The sequence below is a fragment of the Diceros bicornis genome, chromosome 10 (genome assembly GCF_020826845.1).
Source record: "Diceros bicornis minor isolate mBicDic1 chromosome 10, mDicBic1.mat.cur, whole genome shotgun sequence".
NCBI classification, from domain to species: Eukaryota; Metazoa; Chordata; class Mammalia; order Perissodactyla; family Rhinocerotidae; genus Diceros; species Diceros bicornis.
This window is the reverse complement of record NC_080749.1, coordinates 42,740,889-42,766,386: the sequence shown is the minus strand read 5'-3', so window position 1 is coordinate 42,766,386 and position 25,498 is coordinate 42,740,889. Positions and strand designations below refer to the sequence as shown.

General features: G+C 39.0%; 1 protein-coding gene across 2 annotated transcripts in view; it reads left to right on the top strand.

Moving 5' to 3' along the window:
* ITGB6 (integrin subunit beta 6) overlaps positions 1 to 25,498 on the top strand; it is a 68,827-nt gene that overhangs the window by 8,051 nt on the left and 35,278 nt on the right. For both annotated transcript variants that reach the window (XM_058549075.1, XM_058549076.1), the window contains 3 exons: positions 7,834 to 7,999; positions 9,249 to 9,410; positions 12,479 to 12,574. In XM_058549075.1, coding sequence (XP_058405058.1) covers positions 7,834 to 7,999; positions 9,249 to 9,410; positions 12,479 to 12,574 — 424 coding nt within the window. The remainder of the gene's footprint in view (positions 1 to 7,833; positions 8,000 to 9,248; positions 9,411 to 12,478; positions 12,575 to 25,498) is intronic.

The window sequence follows — 25,498 nt, the reverse complement described above, 5'->3', positions numbered from 1 at the left end:
TCTAGCAGTTCCTACAACACTGAACAAATAGATTTCTATAAAGATATAATGATTTGTACCCTTAAAAATGCTATATAATAAATAGTAAGTTATGATTATCATTATCAACTGTTTGATTCACTTGTAAAGGTAAATATGGTGCTAACAGCCTGTTAACTATTTAATATAAAAGCATTTCCAATGCTTCTGGCTTTTCTTTTTTAATCAGAGAATGTTGTACCTGTCTAAAATTTATATTTAGGTCTTTGGTATGTTATGTATCTTTCTCCCGCAACAAGCTTCTGTAGAGTCTAGTAGAGCAATTCTACCTAGGATTACAAACTGCTACCTCTGCCCCAGGGGATTTGTTTAAAATCATTCTTTCTGTCACAGGCCAGATAAGCTGTAGTAACATGAAGTACGATAATGACCATGGGAAACAATAGCTATGGAATGTTATCAGAGAAAACAATTAAAGTTAGCAACCTTGGATGGCTCAGCTAAACTCAGCAGCCCAGCATCTTGAACTAACAATACAACCCCATCTTTAATCAGGCTTCTAGAAAAGGAAAGCAGTTTGGCTTTCTATAGCTCTGACTGCATTTCATTCATGCATTCATCTATTCATTCATTCAACAAAAACTTACTGAGCTCCAACTACGTACCAAGCATTGTGCTGGGTGTGGGGAATATCTGGAAGAAGAAGATCTGGGCCCAGTCCTCAAGGAGCTGAAATTCTTTGGGGAGCAGGCACCTGGTATAGCATCGTGGTTAAGAGTGTAGGCTTCGGAGTCAGCCCTGGATTAAGTCCTGATTCATCTACTCCCTCATGTCATTTTAGGTGAATCATTTCACCTTTCAAAGTCTCACCTTGGAATAAGAATACCAATCACACAGAAAGGTTGTAAGGATTAGGTGAGATAACAAATGGAAGCATTTGGTACTGGGCTCGACCATGAAACTCTTAATAAATGGTAGCTACTATCAACAACAATAAAGTGTGGTTAGAGGTGAGAGCACTGCACAAGGTGCAGGGAATGGAGACCCAAAGGAGGATCACATATTTGATCTCTTGAAATGTCCATATTTTCTTCTTTTCCAAAAGTGTTTCTTTTATTCTATTTTCAAAATTTACCACTTAGTTAAAGTTATAAATAACAAGTTCTTTTTTGCTGCGCTGTTATGTTTTTTCCTTTCCTGTCACATCTTTAATTCTCCCAGTTTCTCTGTCCAGATACCACCCCCCACACATATACACACCAAGAACTCAAACACCAAATGCAAAAGTCAATCCTTTGATCAATCCAAACCTTATAATTATGGAATAAAATGTTCTTTAGTAGGAAAGCAGTGAGAGGTAAGAGGAAAGAGCATGGAGTTTTTCAGACCTGGGTTTAAATCATAACCTTGGACAAACAACTTACTCTCTTTGAGCTTAGTCTCTTCACCTATAAATGGGGATAAAAATTCACCTTCTAGGGTAATCGTGAGAATGGAATGAGCTCAGAACATAAACATTCAAAACAAGTATTAATTTTCTTCCTCTCATCAACACTTTGTATCTCTAGTTATTTTAATCTAGTGGTCCCCAAACTTTCAGATCTCAGGACTTTCTAACACTCTTAAAAATTAAGACCCCAAAGAGCTTTAGTTTATGTGGGTTATGTCTATCAATATTCAGCATATTAGAAAGTAAACTGAGAAAATTTAAAAATAATTATTTATTGTTTCATTTAATAATTACAATAAGAAACACATTGCATATTACTATAATAACACATCTTTATGAAAAATAATTATATTTTTCAAAACAAAAATGAGCAAGAAGAGTGACACTGTTTTGCATTTTTACAAATGTCTTAACATCTGGTTTAATAGAAGACAACTGGATTCTCATACCTGCTTCGGCATTTAATCTGTTGTGATATTTCATTTTGGTTGAATTTCGTGAAGTCAAATCTCACATAGATATATAGTTGGAAAAGGGAGAAGTGTTTAATAGATTTTCTAATGACTGTGGATATTCTGCTTTGATATTGCATTCAAACTAGACAAGAGGTAAAAGTTAGCTTCAATGTGGAATCTGAAGCAATATCAATAAACTTTTCATATTCTGTTACCTTAAAAGCCATCGGTCTGTCTTGCACTTTGAATGGTTCTTTTACCAATGTGCACGATTTTGTAAGATGATGCTTTGGCCATTTGGAAAATATTGTTTCAGTGAGTTATGCAGATCTTCCAACATTATACAATATTTTAAAAAATCACATTTGTTAATATCACCATCAATCTAATCAGATAAGCCTTGCAGTATCAGGAAGCTGTGTGTCTCACGGTTGGCAGATGAAAATTTCCTGAAATTCTAATTTTCTAGTTACCTCGAATTTTATCATTGGCAAGAAATACCAACAGCTGTTTTCCTTGAAGTGACAAGCTCACTTTCTTCATTTTTAGGAACATGTCTGCGAAATACCCAAGTTAGAATAATAGTTTGTCGGTCAAGCATTCTTTCAGGTAAAATGGTTGTTCCATAAAGAAGGGCCAGTTCAGTTCAAACAGCGGCAAAAGTGCTTTTCCACTAGAAAGGTTGTACTTGGGCGTGCAGCAGAAATGCTGTATGCAGATTTCCCAGATGGTCACAGGAAAATATATTTTTAAAAACATGTATTCAAGGGTGTAGACAATAAAATTAATAACTCTTACTGCTTATCAAGGACAATCAAGTGAAACTAGGATTTTTATTTATTTATTTTTTTTAGTGGCGAATGCTTGCTGGTAAAAAAAATATAAGGACTACCAGACAGTTTGGTGCCACTGCCTTGATTGGTGCTAAGGCACCAGCAGTTTTACTCACCCTTGCTTTTGCATGATCAGTGCAAATGTCAACACAGTGCAAAAGACAAATAACATCTTTTATTATGGTGAAAATACTTGACCTTGAGGACTCTCTGAAAAGGTCTTGGGGACCTCTGTGGGTCTGCGCACCACACTTTTAAAACCTCTGTTTTAATCTAATCTCTAATTTTTTTGGAGCAGCTTTCCTTCTTTATCTTCGTTGCGTGGAGGGTAACTAAAAATTTATTTCACCATGACAGGTTGCTGAAGTGGTTTACATTTTTGAAAGAAGTTTCCCTTATGCTGGTGTCTAAGATATAGCAACAAAAAATATTTTCTCCATTCTCATATTTATAGATGAGTTGTAACGTGCAATTAAAAATACTTCACAGCACAAAGATTAAATTTTCTGCCTATATCAGACATTTTGATGGATTTTTTTTTTTTTTTTTTTTTTTTTTTTTTTGTGAGGAGATCAGCCCTGAGCTAACATCTGCCAATCCTCCTCTTTTTTCGCTGAGGAAGACGGCCCTGGGCTAACATCGGTGCCCATCTTCCTCCACTTTATATGGGACGCCGCCACAACATGGCTTACCAAGCAGTGCGTCGGTGCGCGCCCGGGATCCGAACCAGCGAACCCCGGGCCGCCGCAGCGGAGCGCGCGCACCTAACCGCTTGCGCCACCGGGCCGGCCCCTTGATGGATTTTTTTAAACATCATTCCATATATTCTATGGTGTTTTGTTTTGTTTTTGAGTTTGGCACCAATGGTGAGGAATTCATTGTAATTTTGCAAAACAGGAAACTGAACCATGAAATGCTTAGATTTTCTACAGGTATGCTCACATAAACATATATGAATATAGTTTCTTATTACAAAGATAATTACAGGCTCATGTGAGAATACAGACAAAAAGAAGAAAATGGAAAGTATTTCTAATCCCAATCAAAAAAGATAGTGTTAACCTTTTCATATATATCATTATAGTCTTATTTTATGAATGTTTATTTAAAATTTTAACAAAAAATATAATTAATGCTTTTTTATATTGTGTTTCATAATTATCCTGCATTTTAAATGCAAATCTATTGTTGTCTAAGGACTCAAAATCAAGTTACTTGGTGATGAGTACCTACTTCTTTCAATTGCTATGCTAAGAAAGTGACGACCAAATATGAGCATCTGTTAGAGGAAGAACTCTAGCCAAAACAGGGATGGTCTCCACTCAACATTTCCTGGTGTGACCCAGCCCTGACACTCTAGTTTGCATTAGCTCGGTTAGTCTCCTAGCACATGAATCTCTTTAGCGAACTAAGTTAAAATTTCATTCCACTTTCCAAAAGTGTAGAGATCTAGTAAGATCTACACAGCGAATAATTCTAACCAACAAAGATGCAAGTTTCTTACAAAAAGATAGGAATGCTAGTTCTCTGGATTCAAAAGATGCTCAAATGCCATTTTGGTACAGTGTGAACCAATAGCCCCAAATAAAAGAATAAACTAAGAACTTCCAAGAATAGTTAGGTTCCAGGGATAGTGGTATGCCTCACAGTTATATACTTTTTATCTCATCAATCTTCACAGGAACCTTGTGAACTAGGTATTATCACTCATTTTACAGATGAGGACACTGAGGCGCAGTGGTGTTGAGTAACTTGCCCAAGGATAGATAACTATTCATTTTTTTTTATTCTAAATCTAATACATTTTCTTTCACCCCATAGCTACTTTAAATACTATGGGAGCAATTAGAACAAATGCTACATTATTGTCGTTTAATGGGTTAACCGTTAAAAAAAATAGATCTCTTCCTCGTATAACTCTTTAAATACATCTCATATTTGAAAGTGGGAAAAAATTTAACTATATAAAAAGTTGTAAAGTATATATCCAAAAGTATCATAAACAAAATTAAAAGACAAACTAAAAGACAAAAGTTTAATATTATAAGACAGAACTCTTAGAATTAAGTTAGAAAATAAAAAATATCCCAATAAGAAAATGAGCAAAGAATATAAGCTGGCAATTGACAAAAGAAGAAATACAACTGTCAATCAATATGGACAAGTGCTCAGTCTTAGTGGTAACAAAATGGAGATTAAAAATTAAATTGATGCCATTTTAACTAATCAGCAGGTACAATTTTTGTTGTTTTTTTTTAATGATGCAAACTTTTTGGGAAAAAGTCTGCTAATATGGATCAAAAGGTAACCCAACATTTCCCCTTCAAAGAATCTATTCTAAGCAAAGATACAGCATAGCTTGCAAAGATGTCTGTAGAAGGATCACTGCATTATTTAATTACAGAAAGATTTATGAAATAAATTTTCAGTAGTAGAGAGATGATCAAATAAACTATGATATATCTAATAATCACTAAAATTTATATTTTCATTTTCTTTATATAAATTCCAAATTTTCTTCAATGAACATGCATTATTATTTTAATCAGGAAAAAACCCATATGATTCTAGAGATATCATTAGCCAAATTTATAATCTGTCCGCAGGTTTGTGTTAGACTCCGAGTGAAGTGATTTATCTAAGAAATGACACTAATGTTTAGTAAACACTTACTCTGAAAAGCTCATTGTGCTGTATGATTTGCATATTTTCTCTCATTCAAGCCTCACAACACTCCTACTAGGTAGATACTATCTGTGGTCAGTACTTCAGAGTTTCAATGAAAGCTGATGCGAGATATTAAAGATAAAAACATAGCATTGCTTTCTGAGAGTTAAAGTTAAACATAATGAATCAGAAAGGAAATATGAAAAGTTCCCTGGAAGCGACAGACTGGCTCCTGGGCCCGGCAGCCAGGTGTCTCGTCACAGCCAAAAGGATGAGCAGGCCTGGTAGATTAGGGGAGTGAGGAGAGACAGGGTCATAGATGCAAGTATGGGCCACCTCCGTCCCAGAGCCTTAGCCAAGGCACTGCTGGAGTTTTTCGTTGGCTGCCAGAGCTTCCCAAACTTTTGTTGTCTGAAGAATCCGACCACAGATCGGGGAGGAGACAGGTGTGACCAACAGCATCCATTCTGGAAACATCTCAGACTGTACCATTCAGTACTGGGGTCCTCCAATTCCCCTTGTTCTGAAGCCTGAGGACATATCAGATCATGACCTCCTTTCCATGTAAGTCTACTGACAGGAAGAAAATGACTACCCTCACAGACTCCAGGACTCTGGTCCCAGGAGAGCTCCATTTCTCAGTGTGAACTAATCCACAGTCATTCTGATTTGTGTGTATCATTAATTCTTGTCCTTCATGGGAGTCTTGTTCTGTAAGTTTCCTCTAACACTGAATTAGCAAATGCTGAACCATTGCTCCTCGAGGAACACAGGGCTAGGCTCCTGTGAGACTCTGGTCACTTTTTTCCTCAACTAATCAATACATAACTTTGTTTTCTGTTTTAAGACACCTTAATTAATATATATTATTGATTAATTAACATTGAACTCACAGCCAACAGCACTATAACTCATGCCAGAACAAAGCTTATCTAACACACATATTTTCTCCATAAGGCATGTCTCAGCCTTCTTGCACTTAGGAACGCTAGACAGCACTTCAGCATTATGCTAAACAGTGAAATCACCAACAAAAAGCACAAAAATGCAAAAAAACATGACACTAAACAGACCATGTAAAGGACACTCATTTACAGTATGAGAGTTGAAGCAGAAAGGCAGAGCCTGTTTGACCTCAGGTGAGAACGTGCATATCAGGTGACTCAAATTTTTTGCCACTCTGCACATGAACATGAATGACCAACAAAGTACTGAGAGCATTGATTTTAGGGTTACCAATAAATTTTAGTGAGTAGGTGAATTCATAGACATGGAATCTGTGAATAATGAGGATTGACTATATACCTCAGGCAGGTGAATTTGGTGAACAGGAGGCTGACCCTAAAAGATGCACCAGCTCTTCATGTGCTGACAAGACAAGCTGCTGAACCTGCAAAGCTGCTCTTACAAGAGTCAACCGGCTCTCCCTAGGCAGCACACCACAACCTCACTGAACACTACTCCTTTTTGTCTCTGTATTTCTACACCAGTTGTTCTCAAACTTTAGCATCCATGAGGAAGATTTGGTACAACACGGATCACTGAGCCCACCCCGAACATTTCTAACTCAGTAGGTCTTGGGTAGTATTCTAGATTTTACATTTATAACAAGTTCCCATGCAATGCTCCTGGTCCAGGGACCACACTTTGAGAACCTCTGCTCTATACTGTTATCTCTATTTTACAAATGAAAACCCAAAACTGAGAAGGGTTGGTAATTTGACCAGAGTCTCATGCACAGCTACTACCTGGCTTTCAGAATAAGATGTGGCTGAATTCATGATCAGCTCTTTCTGTTCCACTGCAATATCTTTGAGGAACATCTCATCCTAACATGGCGTTTTCACCATATGTAAAACGTTAAAGTGATGGTTTTATTCCCAGGCTGGTCCACAATAGTCTGTTCAGTCTCAGTAGAGTTGGGCTGTAGAACCAAGAGCTTAGCTCTGATTTGTGGGCCCTTCCCAGGCAGGGCTGGGAGTACAGGAGGGAGCAGAGGAGGAAGAAGACAGGTTTGTCTCTCAGGTTTGCTACAGGGTGACTCATACTTGATGACAGCTTAGGCTATCAGAATACAAAGAAATTGTTGTCGTCATGTAAACTTAATGGTGGATTTTGGTTGAGAGGCAATAGAAGGTAGTGAGTACACACACACACACACACACACACACACACACACGCATACACACACAGAGAAGTGTGGAGTCTGATTACCTGATTATCTGTTATCTGAGTTTGAGCCAATGCAAAACACACGATAAGCTCTAAGTGATAGCTAATATGGTCAATTTGGAAGGGGGGTGGGGTGGGATGATGAAACAACCTTAACAGTGAGACTCATAGCCAAGTTACAGAGTCAGGCACTTTAGAAAAATTCATCTTCGGTTAAGGAAATGTAGTGTGTTGTATCATATTTCATCAAGAGTATTTTCACATCTTACTTTTGCAGTAGTATTCCATATTTCTGCTTACCTACATTTGGATTCAAGCACATTTTGCCGTTGACAAATGATGCTGAAAGATTTAATGAAATTGTGAAGAATCAGAAAATTTCTGCTAATATTGACACACCCGAAGGTGGATTTGATGCAATTATGCAAGCTGCTGTGTGTAAGGTAGGCTGAGGGAGTAATGTTTCACTCTCTTAACACAAGTTTCATCTCTTAGTAACAAATCTACTTTGAAAAGCTTAGCTAACTTTATCTTTCCTTTAATCACCATACTTCTACATTTGATACTTTTCTTAAAACACAAAATTTCTGTAAAATTTTTAATCATGTTGAAATGGGGACTGTTTTTTATGCCTAATATTTAAGTAATCTAATAAAATTTTAGTTGTATTGAGAAAAATTAGTTAAAACAATAGTCACATATGATTAATTTCCAAAGAGCAAGATCAGATTAGTTTTTGAATTAACCATGATAAAAAAAATCAGAGGCAGAAATTAATGAAAAAAGTAAAAATGGCCTGAATCAGTATAAACCTCTACATATGATTAGATATCTATTGTTTTGAACCAACAAAGTAAGGATCAGAAGCCACACTGTCTCTACAACAATGCAGGAAGACTGCACCTCCTTGACAATTGGACATGTATCCACAGAAATGATTCCCTGGGCTTCAGATGACAGCTCTTCATGGAAGATATCAGGAAATGGGCAGGCTTGAAGATCCTAGAAGGTGGGAGGGCCAAGGAATTAGGGGAGGAAGGAAAAGGATAAGGTGGGATGGTACAGCCAGGATGAGCTTTTGTCCAACTAGTTCCTGGACTAATCTTAATTAAAGGGAAGAGCTCTGCTAAGAAACAGACAACAGACCATTTTAATTAGCAGTACCTTGGGGTTATACTTTGATAAGCAGTTCTTATCCTTGTATTACGTTTATAATTTTTGGATAATATCAGTAGAAAGAGAGATATGTGCCTAAATATTGGGTGACGTTTTAATGAAACAGGCTTACTTTGAGTTTATTTTGCATTGCCTTTTTACTAGTTTTGCTTCAGCTTGGATTTTGGGTAATCTAGGACCTCTCGCACTCTCTGTCCTCATTTTTCTGGCAAATTGAAAGCTGGGAGGTAAAAATAATTAACTATGTAAAAGTCAAGATCAACTGGATACTGATTGTAGTGGAACTGTTTTTTCTGAAGCATAAATCATCTGAAAGTGTTATCTGGTAAAAAGCAAATGCCATAGAATTTCATGTTTTTAATACATTAATATTATCAACTCAAAATAGATGAAAAAGGCTAAAATAGACCAGCAATATATTTTTTAAAATTTGAATGTGTCCAATCATAATTGATCCACTCTCAGTAAATGCTCCTCTCTAGCCAATACAACCCAAATGTTTCTTTCTCACTATAGGAAAAGATTGGCTGGCGGAACGACTCCCTCCATCTCCTGGTCTTTGTGAGTGATGCTGACTCTCATTTTGGAATGGACAGCAAACTGGCAGGCATCGTTGTTCCTAACGACGGGCTCTGCCACTTGGACAGCAAGAACGAATACTCCATGTCAACTGTCTTGGTGTGTAACCTGCACTCTATCCTGTTTTCAGGGCTACAAGTAGGCGAATGAGGCAACAAATGCTGTAATGCATAGCAGAGTAACCCACACTCGGTGAAAACAGTGCTCATTTTCTGATTTTAGATTAACAAATTGCCCTCTGTCAGTGCCCACCACCCTTAGAGTTTTCCACAAGAGCACTGGTGGGTGGAGGGGATCTATGAGAAATCTGGATCTGCTATGGCACAAATGATCCCAGAACCTTCCCAATTTTTCAAAGAGCCCGAGGCCAACAAAAAGCAATACAGTCAGCTCACTCTGTCCTCAACCATAGCCATGGAAAGGGAGGCTCAGGCCAGAACAGTAGTCACCTGGTAGTTGCTGTGAATGATGGTCCCAGAGTCACACCCCCTAAATAATGCCATGCTTTCGTGGACCATGGGGCTTCATGGGAAACAATATTCAGGTACTGCTAGGCTGGTGCTTATTAACATTTGGCTTATTTTTTGTCATTTAAAAAATGCTGATGACATTCAAAGAAAAATACACTTGACTTTTGGTTTTACAAAGGGTAAAATTTTCAGATTCTTTTGAGTACATGATCTCATTCAGCCCTCACCAGACCATAGGTGTCTAACTGCTTTCCTTGAACAGACCATGAGGCTGCCATGCTTGTGCACATGTTATTCCCTCTGTGTGGAACGCCCTTCCCTTCTAGGCTGCTGAGAAACTCTTAATGATTTTACAGCCCAGCTCAATCATGACTACTCCCAGGGGGCTCTCTTTGACCTCCCCTGGGCCCCGAAGCGCTTGTCTCTCCCCTCACTCTCATACGTGATATCTTCTTTCCCATCGCTGTATGGAAACGTGTTTGCTCATGTGTCTGTCTCTCTAACGTGCACTCCTCAGGGCCAAGACTAGTTTATTATCTCTATTTCCTGACAGCACAGTGCCTATAACACGGGGAGTGCTGACTAATGTATGAAATAGAATTGAACTATGAAGCAATAACCTGGGAGGGTCATATTATCCCCACTAAACACTTGGGAAAACATGGCACAGAGAATTTAAGTGACTTCTTAAAATGACAATGCTATAGAAGTATTTGTAAGAGAGAGAGAACCCAGAGTTCTAATATCAGATTGTAAAAACTATTCTCTTAAAAGAGAATTTGGTATATATATATATATATAATTTATATATAAATGATTAATATTATGCTGGCAATTAGTTTAAAAAAATCTAATGGTTCATAAGTGACCTGCTACCACTCCTTGACCTAAATTTCTAAACTTCAATATGAATGTTTCCTCCTGACTTTTGACCAATAGTATTCCCCAAACTTATATATTCTTTAATCATATAAACTGCCTTTATAATATCAATGAGGGTAGCTACATTTGTCTTTTAGCCAGCGAGGGCTGTGAGAAATGGATCCCTTTTTCATTACCTTTTTCTTGCAACTATTCAAATGCCCCAATATCGACATCTTGGAAAAAGCAGGACCATAGAAGCAAACACTACCTGTTGCCTAATATGACCTTCTCATCTAATAAATGTTCAATTCATTCTTGCTGAGTAAGCTGCTACAAACGCACAGAAGCCATGGACTATTTCCATGTCTATGTGACCCCTGGGTCCTCTGAGCTCTTCCTAAGCACTCAACACTGGGCCAGGCTCCTGGGGCCGCAAAATAATAGGACATGGTCCCTGGCCTTGAGGAACTTACAATATAACCGTGAGAATTAAACCAACCAATCTGCATCAGATAGAAAACCATACTTGCCCACCTATGAAGGGCTATGTGGTGTGATTCTGACTACACACGCACAGCAGTTGAAAGGCGCGAGAACACGTGATGATAACGGGGGGCCAGCACTGGAGGAATTCAGGCTTAAGAGTGAAGGATGCTTAGTGTTTGGGCAGCTGAAAAGCAGAGGAGACTGAAAACAGCAGACTCAGGAAGATTTATACTATCTGGATTCTACTACTCTCTACGAATAAAAATCCAAATGGAGTGGAAAGCGTGTGTTACACAGCTAGATCTGCGGCTGGGTCATTCACCTAAATATTTTAGGCAAAACTATACTTTTCCCTCAACTTTAATCTTGTGCCTAAAGAAGATATTAGACAAAAATACTCCCAAAATGCTGAGAGTATGTGAACACACGACATTAGTGTACAGGAGGGCTTATTGAGCAGTGTTCCTCCACAGTGGCTGACTTGAGACGTAACTGACATAGTCATAATTTAATTGTTCAAAAACAACTCTTTCTTTTGAATTTCATCTTTGTATATCACCCACATTTGGATTTATATAACACGTTTTTCAGGCTTGGTGAGTAAAGACCATCTTCAAATTTGATAATTAATGACTTCTTTATTTTTTAAAGTACTCAAATCAGTTGAGAATGAATGTGTCAATGGAACAGAAGCACACGTGCTTTCAATTGTTCTGTAAAAATATTGCAGGATCCCATAAAACTGAGTAGTGACATCAAAAAAGCAATAAGACCAAACCCAAGAACTGGTATAGAACTGAATCAAATCAGATGGATGTGGGAATCGTAGTGTGTCATTCCTCAGCAGGCTGTCCCTTCCTCAGCCCTCATTCTGCCTCATCCTGCCTCATCCAATTCCAGTAAGAGTTTCAGAGCCACAAGAGTCAGCCCAGTCACATCTGTTATAGTCTAACTGCTCCTCCTTCGACTCTAACATTCCCTCTAACTCAAGCCTGTTGGCAAGTACTTAGAAGAAGAACTGTGTCTCTACCCTTGAAAATATGACACACTATAAGTCTTTAAATAAATTTCAAATGATCTCCTTAGACATGACAGAGCATAATATACCACACTGACAGGCACTGACTCTTAAGAATTAATTGGATTTACAGGATTTAGGAAACAATTATTAAACCAATTAAGTGAATAATGCTAATTGTGTATTTGTTTACTTAGAGTGATAGACAAAATAATGCCTATGAGCATTGAAATGCCAAACTTAGTAAGATCTCTTTGAAAGAAATATTCCTTTCTTTATTTTACATACTTTTGTTAAGATGATACTTAAAATCTATATGTTAATTTTAGGAATATCCAACAATTGGACAACTCATTGATAAACTGGTGCAAAATAACGTGTTATTGATCTTTGCTGTAACCCAAGAACAAGTCCATTTATATGAGGTAAGCAAACATAATTTGGGAAATTCCTTCAGGGAGATTATTCAATATGAATCTTTAACATTAACTCTGTGAGTTTAACACATGAGATGCCATTATGTAATCATTAATGCATACGAAATATAGTGGGCACTTGGCAAAGTGGATTCAGTTACTATTTGCAATTTAAATTATAAACACGGAGGTGTAGTGGGGAGTGGGGGACAGATATGGTGGGACCAAGAAGAAAGAGTTATGGAAAGGAAAAAGATAAGTTGGTGGAGAATACCAATAAACATAGGACCACCTACTTCATGGAAAATTAGTCTATCGTCCCTTGAACTATTTCATCTGATGAGGATCGAGTTAACAGAGAGTAGAGAAAATTATGAGAGTGGGAGGAGAACTCACTTTAAATTCTTTGACATTTGCAAATTAAATACGTAGAAACTACACAAGTAGAGACACAACTCAGGTTATCGAGAAGGGGAAAGTTGAAAGAGAAAACTTGTTAAATTGGGCCCAAAAATAATTTCTCCCTAAAGTAACTGGATTTGCAGTTCAAGTTTTTTTGTAGAAGCACCAATGGCAGAAAGGGAACTCTTTCATTAGATGAAATAATGTTCATAAACCACTGCATAGACTGTAAAATGCATATGCAAATACAAAAGACTTCTGTGGTTTCTTCCCAGGCTAAGAAAAACAATACATCAAAATCCCATGAATTGGGATACTATCGAATGATCTATTCCTAATGGGCAGTTGCACAGAGAAGTGAGGAGTCTCTAGCCTGGGCCCTAGAAAATGTAGAGTAAATAAGTGTACATTAAATTGTCTGTGCTTTCTATGCAGAAGCTTCAAATACTCTTAAATTCAGAGTCTAATCTCCCATTCCTTTTGAAAGGACCTCTTAACTCGCTTGGTGACTTTACACAACTGGGGAAACTCTGAGATTATTTCACAGAAGGCTTTGATTAAATGCCACTCACTGCTAAGGACGGTGCAGCCCATGAACTTGCATCAGGTTCTGTAGAAAGGATCCAGGAGGAGATCCTATCTTGCATTTTTAATGAGAGGAGGGCATTGTACTGCAGGTGAGATTGCCTGCTGCTGAAAACCAAGGAAGTCCCTTGCAATCAAGCGACATACTCAAGACCTTTGTTCTACTCAGATACCATGTGGGTTCACCTGATCTGGGCATTTTCTTAAGGCTCTTTAGTATGTGATACTTGCTTCCAGTGGTTTTAAGTAGTAGAGTTGCAGTAAAGATTGAAAAAAAAAAACCCAAATACAATAGTGAGTCTATTCTGCCTTTGATCCTTAAGGCTGAAGTGAGAGGACCCCAGAGGTCACAGCACCTCCTCCACAGCAGGGCTCCTGTTTGGAAGGAGGAGGGAGTTGTACAGAACTTTTCTTAAAAGGGGAGTCTGGGAAACACAATTGATGATCATGAACATAGATGCCTATAACTCACTGTGGTAATAGTCTTTAAGACTCACAACTCATTTATACCCCTCCACAAAACTGCTATTAAAAAGACGGAGGAAGACGAAAAATAACAACATGGCAAAACAAAATCTGTCAGATTTAAGCTAGGTGCATCCACAGTTCCCCTGTTGCAAAGGAAATGATTATTTCCAAGGAAAACACCAGATTAGAGCCTGCCTCTAATGTAACAGCAGGACATTTATTTTGCCTGCCTACTAATCTCATTATGAGGTGAATGTATGTTCTGTCATGATCTGTGGTCTTTACCATCCAGGCTCCGCTAAATTCAAAGGGACGTTTTCAGGAGCCACGGAGCAGACCAGGTCAGCAGCCCACTCTAGGACTCTGATCCTTTCATTACTTTATTTTCATTTTGATGGACTCATCATTCTGTCTGCATTAGTGGGGGCAGGCGGCAGCTTGATCTAAAGATAATGACAGCAACATTGCACTTCCCTGAAGGCTTCACACAGCGTGAAAATGCTGATCTCTTGTTTTATTGATAATGAAAACTGAAAATAGACCAATAATGGCTCGTGTTGTCTTTCCGTTTAAATCTCTTAGAAGAAGCCCTATGCAACCTGAGGTTTGAATAGCTCTGACAGAAGGAACATAACTACCAAAGAATCACTGAAAAATAAAACCAGTGATAGGATAAATACAGCAACTAAGTGCTTGGATCTAATGGAAATTCCAGGAGGCAAACTGTTTGCCTGGTTCTGTGTTAAGCAGTTATGTGCATGCACAGCAGGCAGGGGATGGGTCAGGTTCAGTGGCGGCCCCGTCTTGCAGCAAATAAGATTCGTGTTGCCCATCCACGGATTGCAGGGAAAATGACTGTTTTTTCAGGAATTTCAGTAAGATGTTTTGGACTGCCCAGGTGTGTAGTGTTGCTGTACTCTGTGGAAACAGAGACGAACAAACAATGGAAAGGATAAAGTAAGCAGTTTCCTTCAGTTCAATATGACTGCAGTGTGCACCCCAGACTCCAGCAAACAGACGATCTTGAACAAACTTATTATTATGAATAGCTTCCTGTTTGTCCAATTACAGGTTTTAAAAGATAATGATAGATAATAGACTGAGCAGTAGGTAGTATATTACATTCTAGGGCTAAATACCATTTTGAATCAGGATTCAATTACCCAAGCTTAAAAAATTTTTTTATCTCCTCTGTTGTTTTCAAATGTTTACTGTTAATTTACATTAAGATAGTATCAGGCTACAACAGTCTAATTTGACTAGTTTTTCCTTCCTAGTGAGATATTGAGATAAAAAGCAATTAAATCAGTGTTCTTTGCTACATTGTCAAATCATATTATTAATCACCTGGGATTATTTGCAGGACTTTAAAATAGCCTGTGTTTTTCAAAATGTCTACATCTGGCCGGAAAAGATGAGTTTTGTGAAGTTAATAATACATTATTATTATACGACCCGGTATTTATGAGGTAATGTTAAAACACAGCACTTAGAAAGTAAACAAGATATATGGGTAGTTGACACTTCCAGTTTACTCATTAACATCTGTGACCACTAATTGTTGTCCTTATAGTTATTAGGACAGATGATGGGTCTAAAGCATGGTGACAGGGGGCGCAAGCAGGTTTTTATACCATCAAGGGGCTCTTCCCTCAGAAGGTAAAAGCCCTTGATTAGCAGCTCCTTGAGAAGAATGGTGGGTCTTGCTCATCTTTCTGTGTAGGCCCAATCTCTATACATAGTAGATTCTCAGTAAATACTTGTTGAATGAATTAAGAAAAAAAAAAAAAAAACTGCTGCAAGCAGCTCGTCTTTTCTCAAGTTGGGTGAAAGTTTCTAAATAGAGACTTGGAGTTTTGGATGACAAACACCTGTTAAGGTTGAGGGAGCCCATGCAGAAGAGCAGGTGCGAGACCCTGACCCATTGCCATGATCGCCGGCAGCCTTGGCTGTCCCTTCTCCACCCCTTCCACTTTAGACCCAGATGGCACCAGAGAGGAAAGGAACACTCTGCCAACTTGTTGGGTAAGCTCCAGAGCTTCTTACTAGTCTATGAAAGGCAAACCCCTGAGCAATTACCCACTCGACGGACGTTATATCTAAAAACAAGCATAACGAGTAGTCACAATATGCCACGAACCTGATGTTCTCGTGGGGCTTGTGAAAGTTATCTACCGTATACAAGTTTCAATTTTTCAGGAATCAATAACCCAGTTTTTATTTCACCCCTTCTTTTCTCTTTTTGCTCATCTTTTGAGCTTTTCACTGCAGCAAGAGAGTTGAAATGAGGCAAAGAAATTACAGAGGGAGATAAAACAAAAATGGGACCCTTTTGCTATTTGTTAGCCTGTTCTATTATTGTTTTGTTTTATAATGTTCACTGTTGGAAAAGATCAAAACGATTTTGCTCTGATGAAAATCCCTTTATCTCTGGCCTCAGTTTTGACAAAATAAAAGAACTGGACCTATGACCTCTAGCTTTAGTAATCAATGACTGTGAACTGGGAGGGGGGAAATCACCATGAATTCCAATGATCTCCACACAGATGAAGTATAGTTAGCTGTAATATAGCTAATTTTAGGACATGGTCTAAAAAGTTGTTCTTTATCCTGTCAACCCCATCCTATAATGGGGTATTTCAAATTTATGCTTTCAGTGAAAATAAGATCACCTAGGAATAAAAAAAGAACTTCTGTATTATGACAAATCTCCATGGAGTTAATAAATAGTTCTTAATTCAAGTGTAATGGAAAAGCATTTTGATTTCTCCTTAATTCATGGTATCTGGGAACAAAGACTGAGGATATTGAGCTGCCTACACTTTCCTCATTAATGAAAACACCCTTCAGAGAGGGAGGATTTGGAAATAAAACTCATGTCCTCATATTATCAGGGCAGAGTTGTTGGGAGTATTTTCCAGACTAATTAAAAAATCTCAACCACGAAAAGTCATCAGCAGTTACCCCTTAGAATACACACGGTACTTTTCTACTAAAGAACTCAAAACCTCATAATCCAGAAAATAAACACTCAGGGGAAAAAAAAGATACAGATTTAAAGTAGGGCCTTAATGAGATGCCCTATTAGGCCAACACAAGTAGAAATATAAAATGGGATTTCCTCAATACAAGGCCTAAGTATTTCAAGATTTACACAACACCCAGAATGTCTAGCATATCATTAGAACCAAGATGCTATTGATTGCACTCACTCATTCATTCATTCATTCATCAAACATTTCATGAGCACCTCCCATGAACCAGGGTTTGTGACTATAGAGAGAATAAGACACAGTGCCTGCCTCAAAAAGTGTCATAGAGCATTAACAGACTTGTGAACCAATAATTTGCCTAAAGAACAGGATGAGAGCATTTTAGAGGTTGTGTTCTGGAAAGAGACCCCATGGCAGAGTTTTGCTGAGGGGCCAGGGTTTTCATATCTGTCAATGTTTTTAATCTTTTCTGTTCATCATCTTTGTTAGAAAGAGCAGTAAATTAATTGCCAATCATAAAACTACCTTTGATGCTAACAGTAACAGTAATAGTGTTGGACCAAATCCTTCACTTTATAGCAGTGGAAACTGAGGGCTGGAGATGATACACAACTATGACTATGGGGCTAATAGGGAAGGTTAGATGATGGCTTATTAGGTGGCAGCCTGGGCTTAAGTATTTTAACTCATTTTATCATTTAATCTCCATTTTATGGCTATAGAACCCAAAATAACATAGCAAGTCGCATGTGAGAGCTAGGATTTGAACCCAGGAAGTTTGAGTCTACAGCTTCAACTACTGAGTTCAGTTGCAATTGGACCTGGGCTGCTGTAGCGAAATAGCATGCCAATTCCTAACCACCAGACCACCCGAGAAGCAGCCTTTTAAATAAAGTAACAGACTTTGAAAGTCACTGAGCTGTAAAAGCACAGAGCCTAAGGACAGAGTAGCACTGTCTAACAGATGAACCAACAGGTGAAATTTTATAAATGGCAGAGTCCTTCGAGGCCAGTAAACACTTGATCTAGGGTCCTTTACTGTTGCTGTTAATTGAGACGAATAGAGCAATTTTAAAACGTGTGGACTTGAAAAAAAGAGAGACATTTGGATTCTGCCTTGTGGGTTAAGTTCTGAGTGGTAAGAACAGGCCACACAGCTAGGGAGCATTAAGCCATTGGCCAAGGCATCTAAAACAGCTCCTGTCTATGGTAATCACTGTCTATGGTTCCAACCAAAGGGGAAAAAGAAGACACATGGTCTGACAAAGGCTGTAGGTTTCTTATGATGATTCAGTTCAAACATACAGAAAAATAGAGTAATATAATGAACACCCACATATGTACTGCTCAGTTTTCTCAAATCTTAACATTTTGACACCATATTTGCTTCAAACTTTTTAAAGAAATAAAACATTCCAGATACAGTTGCCTGCTGTGTAACTGCCCAACTCTGACCCCACCTCCTCCTTTCCTTCCTTAGAAGTAACCAGTGTCCTGAACTCAGTGTTTATCATTCCCATGTTTATTATTAACAATATATGTATATCCATAAATAATTACATAATTTTGGCTTACAAGTTTAATTTTGTGCTGTACACATTATTTCTACAATTTGCTTTTTGACTCAATGTTATATTTTGGGTTTTTTTTAATTATGGTAAAATACAAATAACATAAAATTTACCAATTTAACCATGTTTAAGTATTCAGTTCTGTGGCATGACATACATACACATTGTTGCATTCAATGTTATGTTTTTGAGGCTTATCCATGGAGATACATACAGCTCTAGTTTACTCTGTTCCGCTGCTATGCGTGTTCCCTTAAGTGTATTTACTGCAATGTGTTTGTTCTGCAACTGAGGGCGTTGGATCACTTTCAATTGTGCAGCATTACAAATGTCGAAGCCATGCGCTTCCCTTGCATACATGTTCTTTATTGAGGATCCATGTCTAGAAGTGGAGTCCCTGGGTCACAGGAGAATGGCATTCTCAACTTTCCTGGGCGTGTCCAAGTTGCTTTCCAAAATGGTTGCATCGGTTACTCTCCCACCAACAATATAAGAGTATGGCTAACAAAAAACAAAACACCCCACATACTTTAAATTACTCTTTTTCTGATGATAAAATACATGTTATTTGCAAAAAAATTAAAAAGAGGCAGAGATACAGAAAAGCACAAAAAAGAAAATAAAAATCATGCATAAACTCATGACTCAGACAGAACTAACCATTCTTGACATTTTAAAATAAGTCTTCTCTTTTTTCTTTGCATGTATTTACATATTTTAACATAATTGGCATCATACTGTATGTATTAAGTTAGTTCAAATTTTTTGAATGAGTTTATATATTTACAGTCTTATAAAGGCATAAAAATTAAATCGCAGTTAGTTATATGTTGAACAATTTCTTTTACTGACAAAAATAACATTAGATAAAATCAAGGTCATTCTACAAAATTCTGAATCTGTGGTGGCCATACTTTATAGGGTGTCTGCTTTAAAATAACAGCAAACTTGCTCCGTTCCCAACAGCAGCCCCAGAACATCCACAATTACTACATTTTAACCTACCAGGTTACTTTTTTTACAGAGTCACATGATACTTGGTTACTTTTTTACACATTCGTATGATAACTTTAATAGGACCAACAAAATTATTTCTAGAATCTGTTTTCTTATCCCTGAAAGTGCCCTATTGGTGAGGACTCGAACATCTACGAACAAACTCGGTTTCTTCCAAGTCTCCTCTCAGTACAACAAAGGGCTCAAGGCTGTGTCATTACCATTCTCTGTGCTTTCTCCGAGCCCCACAGAATGTGGGGACTCCTGTTTAACTCAGTTACCCATCCATCCCCTGAAGCCTTTCCTGTGGTTGTAGTCGACCACTCTCGGTGTCTGTGAGGCTGGCCTGAATTACAGCTATGCTTAAAGGACCGAGCATTTTCCACACGGCATAGCCTTTCACCCCGTTACACAGGGTGTCAAAGCACAAGGGACAAGTTAAACTGACAGCTCCCGGACATAAGAGAAGTTTAGGAGTATGATATATTCTAATTGTATGCCTAATTATCTCAAAGAGCCCAAAATATGCTACAAAGGAGCTACTATTAATTGTAACATATTTCAATATTTTATTGCTCTTCCTCTGTTGAATCTTCAAAAGGTAAACAAAAACTTTTTGAAAGAGAAAATTGTGTTGCGCTTGTACAGTTTGGGCACGTTTTATGCATTAATGCAGGGGTTGGCACACTTTTGCTATAGGGTTGCCAGATTTAACACATAAAAATACAGGGCATCTGATTAAATTTGAATTTCAGATAAACGGCAAATAATTTTTTAGTGTTAGTGTGTTCCATGCAATATTTGGGACACACTTATATTAGAAACTTTGGAATAATTGGTAAAAAATGGAAAAGAATAGTGTGCAGCAATGGAGAATAATGGAAGAGGAGAGTGTGATACTTTACTTCTATAGGATCTTCAGGAAAGATCCCTTTCAAGAAATGATTATGAAGCAGCAACCTGAAGGTTGAGGGGTTTACAAGAGGAGAAGGCATGTATAAAGGCCCTGAGGCAGCAAAGGACTCGGTGTGTTTGAGAAACTGAAAGAAGGCTAGTCAGCCTGACATAGGCCAGGGTAGACGGGGACGGAGTGGGAAAGGCAGGCTAAAACCAGACCTCTCAGTCTTGAAGGCCAAGGGAGGTAAACATGGTGCTACTCCAGGGGCAGCAGGCATTCGAAAACACCACTTTTGTTCTTGGGTAGAGAATAGACATCACAGGTGTATGACAGGTTGAGGAGCCCTTATGAATTACGGGTGTACAGGCTTAAAAACATAACTCTTTTACTTTCCAAATTGCCACAGCCCTTCATGAACAGACCATTCTATATCAGCCATTCTTAAAGTCTGGTGCTCACTGGAATTGCCTAGGGAGCTTTCTAAAAAGACCCAGCGCCCAGGCCACACCCCGATCCAATTAAATTGGTATTTCTGGGGCTGACACCCAGGCATCAGTGTTTTTTTAAAGCGCCCCTTGTCGCTCATTGCCCAGGGAGCTTGTTAAAATGCAGACACTGATTCAGGAGGTCTGGGCTGGGGCCTGAGACTCTGCATTTCTCACAAGCTTCCAGATGATGCTGGTGCTACTGCTCGCCCACCACACTTTGAGTAGTGAGCGACCATACCTCTTTAGCAGTCCTCGTACACACATACACCTGCTTTCTATTTTCTGGTCTCCTTCATCGTCTTCCTACCAGTCATCTTTCCAAGTTTATTACCTGCCTTTTGGTCTGCAAAGCACACAGGCTGCTCCTGAACCCAACATCACTTCCCGTTTTAAAAGAGCTTTCTAAAGCTTTGGGACTTGCATTCGCCAGCAAAGGTCTGCAATCTCTCTCAAAAGGCGGGGTAATCTTATTAAGAGAAGATCTGAAGGATCCTCAGTAACGAATACTCAGTGTAGCCTCTTTGTTCCCTAAGTCTCCATTCTCCATTGCCCCTCTGTGGGTTTGTTTGTCTCAGAACAGTCATGCATGGTGGGTCCATTCGTCTTCCCTTATCACTCTGTTTCTGCTGCCGAGCACTCGTTCAGCTGTGCGCTTCAGCTTCTCGGCTGACAAGATAATTACATTCCAGGGCAGACTGGGAGAAAGACAGGGAGTTCTCAAAAGTTCCAAAGCTGACTACCCAGTGATTGCTGGTGCAGACTTCAAGATCAAGCACCTGATCTAATTAGCACACTCCCATCACTGCCTGCCTGCCTGTGGAATGCTGACAATTGAAAGCCTGAAGGCAAAGCAGATATCATGCAACCCAGAGACAGACATTCACGCCACCTTGTGTGCCAGAAACAATTACATATTCTTTTTGGAATCTTGGGTGTCCTAGTAACGCAGTTGAGCCTGGGGGTAAACTTTTGCATAATACTGGGAGCCCTGCATTTACCGATAATGAACATGAGAACCAGCGGAATAAAACCCCACAAGAATGAAAGACCTCACTGGAAGAAAGCCTTTCTGACTGTCTTCAGAAGGACTTATTTCAGCAAACCCAGCCCGCCCCTAGCCCTGGAAGAAGGAAGCTGCTCCACAAAAGCGAGGCATCACCAGCCAAGAGCTGTTTTCCTTTGACCAGATAAATAGCACAATACAGTCCCCCAGGAAAAAAAAAAAATTTTTTTTTTTTGCCTCTGTGCTTTCACTACTTGTAACATTTCTTTCAAGATGTAGCCTTTCAGTTTGAAAGTGATTACAGCCACAACCCTTTCTTTTCCTTTCTTTTTGCTTTGAGTAGGAAAGTGTTCTGTAATCTCTAAGCCCCTGTATATAAATACAAGGCATTATTATCGTAACTTTCTAATGAGACTCACCCTCGATGGCTGTTGGCGTTTGCTCCAGTTGCTGGCACAGCCCAGCAGGAGCCTGGTGGAGCAGAGTGAGCACTGGCTTTGGAGTCAAGATCTGTTTCTACCGCTTATTAGCTCTGTGACCCAGCAAAGCACTCACTTCTGCAGCTAGAACTAAAGGTTTAAAGGTTAAAGAAATCAAAAGAACCCTAGCAGAATGTTACAGGTTGGATTGTGTTCCCCCAAAAGATATGTTAAAGTCCTAACACGTACTACCTAAGAATCTGACCTTATTTGGAAATAGTGCCTTGCGGATGTAATTAGCTGAGGTCATACTTGAGCAGGGTAACTTTAAATCCAATACGACTGGTGTCCTTATAAGAAGAGAAGAGACATAGAGACAGAGACACAGAAAGGAAAATACCATGTGACGATGGAGGCAGAGACTGGAGTGATACATCTACAAGCCAAGGAATGCCAAGGATTGCCAGCAACCACTAGAAGTCAGGAAGAGGCAAGGGCAGATTCTCCCCTACAGATTTCAGAGAGAGCATGGGACTGCTGACACCTTGATCTCAGAGTTCTGGCCTCCAGAACGGTGAGACAATAAATTTCTGTTGCTTTAAGCCACCCATTTTGTGGTACAATAATCCCCCCTAATCCTCAGTTTCACTTTCCATGGTTTCAGTTACCAGAGGTGAACCACGGTCCAAAAATATTGAGTGGAAAATTCCAGAAATAAACAATCCATAAGTCTTAAATTGAGCACTGTTCTGAGCAGCGTGATGAAATCTTGTGCCATCCTGCTCCATCCAGCCGGGGACGTGAATCTTCTCTTTGTCCAGTGGATCCACACTGTATACACTACCACCCTTTAGTCACTTAGTAGCCATCTCCATTATCGATTGAGTGTCGCAGTATCACAGTGTTTGTGTTCAAGTAACTCTTATTTTACTAATGGCCCCAAAGCGCAAGAATAGTGATGCCAACAAGTCAGATATGCCAAAGAGAAGTCATAAAGTGCTTCCTTTCAGTGAAAAGGTGAAAGTTCTCAACTTAATAAGGAAAGAAAAAAATCATATACTAGGGGTTGCGAAGATCTACAGTAACATTTATTACAGTGTATTGTTATAGTTGTTCTATTTTATTATTAGTTATTGTTGTTAATCTCTTATTGTGCCTAATTTATAAATTAAACTTTATCATAGGTATGTATATATAGGAAAAAACATAGTGTATACAGTCATGTGACACTTCACAGGGATATGTTCCGAGAAATGCGTGGTTAGGTGATTTTGTCGTCATGTGAACATCACAGAGTGTGCTTACACAAACCTAGATGGTATAGCCTACTACACACCTAGGCTATATAGTACTAATCTTATGGGACCACCCTCATACATGCAGTCTGTCATTGACCAAAATGTCTTTATGTGTTGGCTGACTATATATGATTCAATACTATCCACGGTTTCAGGCATCCACTGGGGGTCTTGGAACGTATTCCTCACAAATAAGTGAGGACTACTGTACTTAGTTACAGCAACCCTAGGAAATAAATACATCCAGTTAACTTAGGCTTACTCATTAACCTCTCTCAGGCTTACCAATGGCATCATCAGACCAAGACAGCCATTGCTGGGCACCTACTGTCAGTGGCCTGGTTAAGAGATCTGGCTCTAAGGCAGAGCATAGTGGCTGTGTCCAGCTCTACTACTTCCCAGCTGGATGACCTTGAGCAGGTTAAATGACTTCTCTGGGCCTCGGTATATTGGCAGTAAAACAAGGATTATAATGGTACCTAAATAATAGAGCTTCCATGAAGCATGAAAGAGATGACATTGTCAGGTACAAATGTCTGCTTTAGTTATTCTTTCCCAGATGATGGTAGGAGGCGAGTTCTGGGCACTTTTTAACCTTGTCAAGAGCATGGTCTCTTCATACCAGAACAGTGAGCTATGTGGAATCGAAGAGATAAAGAGCAATGTGGTCCCCTCCCCATGCATTCCTGCCACTTCCCCGAGGCTGTCCCAGAGTCTCCACAACAAATGTTCTAGGACCCTTGGGTTTGTGAGGATGCAGGTGTCAAAAGGCAGGAGATGCTTGGGGATGTCAGGAAGCTGGTGAGGACCTCTCCATCCTGTTCTGAGGCCCCTTGAATTGGTAATTGCAGCTCATAAAGAATTGGTCCTGGGACCAGCTCTTGAGGAAGGAAAGAGATTCAGAAGGAGGCAGGCTATGCTATGGCCAAGGAGTTTGCCCAGTATACACCTCCCTTGGGTCCATCCCCAGCTAGAAGGAATCCAGGTAGGAACTGATTACTCCTTGTAGCCAAATGCCCCAGAAAGATATCTCAGAAAGATCTGAGACCCTCTAAGAATTACCTGCGCTTTCCCGTGAGTTAGGTGACATCTTGATTACCCAAAAGCATTATCTTGACAACAACAAGAATGACTGCCTCTCCATGAGTTTGTTTGGGTTTATTTCTGTTGTGTGGATATACCTAAGAGCGGAAGCGCTAGGTCATAGGGTGTGCTCATGTTCAGCATTGGTAGCTACTGCCAGTTTTCCAAAGCAGTTGTACCAACTTACACTCCTACTGATAGTGTGTGAGAGCATTGTCACTCTTTTAAATTTTAGCCATTCTAGTGGGTGCATAATGACATCTCATTGTGGTTTTAATTTATATTTCTCCAATGACCAATGATGTTGAATACTTTTCACATACTCTTTTGCCACTTGCATATCCATCTTTATCACGATGTCCTTTCCTTGTTGATATGTAGTTAAGGTATTCTGGTGCCAAATGAGATGCATATATTACAGATATTTTTCTCTCACTCAATGGCTCGTCTCACTCTCTTAAAGGCATCTTTTCAGAACAGAAATTCTTCATTTTAAGTCCTATTTATCAACCTTTCCCTTTATAGGTAGTACTTGCAGTGTCCTACATAAGACATTTTTGTTACCCTTAAGGCAACGAAGATGTCTCCCCTGACTTCTATAGTGATAAAAGTCAAAATAGTGGTTAGGCTTTTAGGGAGGGGTAATGACTAGGAGGCAGTACAAGGAAGAGTCCAGGGGGCTGATTATGTTCTATTTCTTGATCTTGGTCATAATTATACTTGCTTGTT